Here is a 1444-nt window from a genome sequence, read left to right as displayed (position 1 = left end):
TCTGACAGGTACAAGAGGAGATTGTTCCTCCTTCTCCAGCGCAGCATCTGGTGGTTTTGAACCAGTCACCTCTGGGATGGCAGTGCAGCTTCTTGCCACTAGGCCACCAGAGCTCAACTTGTATTTTGTTTTTTTTAAAAATTTCTATCAAGAACATTTTTTTCTGTCACTTTGGGTTGCTTCCAAAGTTCAAGGACAATGTGTTTGACAGTATCCTTTATGTGCATTGATATCACACACAATTTCATGTATTACACTTGTAATTTCATGTCCTACACCTGTAATTTTCATGTACTACACCTGCCTCCTTTCATGCATTTTCTATCTCACTTCCACACACCATCCCCAACTTCCAAGAATGGCCTGGCGGTGGTCTTCTGAAACACTCCCCTCCACCAATGGTAATACCTGAAGAGCACAATTCCACGCTGACCACCACCGAGCCCAAATCTGCTCCCCAGAAATTATTTTGAAACATAATACAGCCTAGGGTTGTGTAGATGGCAAATGGCAATTTGAAACTGTTGGGGGTTTGGGTGTGCAGGGGCTGGGTTTGGCAGCCAGCAGCCCTGTCCACTGTTGGGTGTCTCTCTGGGCTCTGAGGCAGCACGGTTCCCCGCCCCGTGTCTTTTCAGGAGTGGATGAAGGACACCCAGGACATGGTGGAGGTGCGTAAGCTGGACAACGGAGCGAATGAAGAAGACAGTATCCTCCTGGACACCCTGCTGGTGGCCCAGCTGGCCAAGGGTGAGGTGGATGCGCCCACAGCGGGGACATTGTACCCACAGATGGAGCTGGACAAGGCCGAGGAGCCCCACAAGAGTGCCCAGAGGACCCCTCAGCGAGGGGACATGGTGACCCTGGGTGATTTCACCTTCGTTGTGAATGACAATGCTTATGTGATGTTGTGAGAAGGTGTCACCCTCTACAATCAACGCAAGGAACAACACCAGTGTTTGGGACCATGCATTCTAGGGGACCCCATGGACTAAAGGCCTCTGTGTCCAGTTCTGCACCCAGGACTTCTCCAGCACACAATGTGAGGGCAGGACCACTGGATGACAGGGTCGCTCGCCAGCACCCCGCTTCTCATACTGCATCTCTTCCAATATGGTGCTGGACACAGGTATTGAAGAAGGATGGCCAGGTACATGGAGGTCACCTGCTTCTCTGCACATGGGTCCACCCTCTCTCACAGCACACCCAACCGTGGCCAGCTGCTCGGACTCTTCATTCTGTGGGATAGGGAGACAGAGGGTAGACGGAGGGGTGAGGAGATGTGGTGAGGGGTACATGAATCAAGACATAGTTGGATAAGTGAGGGAATGGGGGAGTGGAGGAGATAGATTGGTGGGTGGATGAGTGAATGGATGGATGGATGGGTAAATGGATGAATGATGGATGATGGATGGATGGATGGACAGGTGGATGAATGGATGGATGG

General features: G+C 51.2%; 1 protein-coding gene across 1 annotated transcript in view; it reads left to right on the top strand.

Moving 5' to 3' along the window:
- CRLF2 (cytokine receptor-like factor 2) overlaps positions 1 to 1444 on the top strand; it is a gene marked incomplete at its 3' end in the record, with an annotated part of 39035 nt that overhangs the window by 32371 nt on the left and 5220 nt on the right. Inside the window, exon 8 of the mRNA XM_006902413.1 lies at positions 636 to 864. Coding sequence (XP_006902475.1) covers positions 636 to 864 — 229 coding nt within the window. The remainder of the gene's footprint in view (positions 1 to 635; positions 865 to 1444) is intronic.

This window comes from Elephantulus edwardii, unplaced genomic scaffold (genome assembly GCF_000299155.1).
Source record: "Elephantulus edwardii isolate Elephantulus edwardi_28Jun2011 unplaced genomic scaffold, EleEdw1.0 scaffold00410, whole genome shotgun sequence".
Classification (NCBI taxonomy): Eukaryota; Metazoa; Chordata; class Mammalia; order Macroscelidea; family Macroscelididae; genus Elephantulus; species Elephantulus edwardii.
Note: the sequence above shows the minus strand (reverse complement) of the source record. Positions and strands in the feature narration are given on the sequence as shown.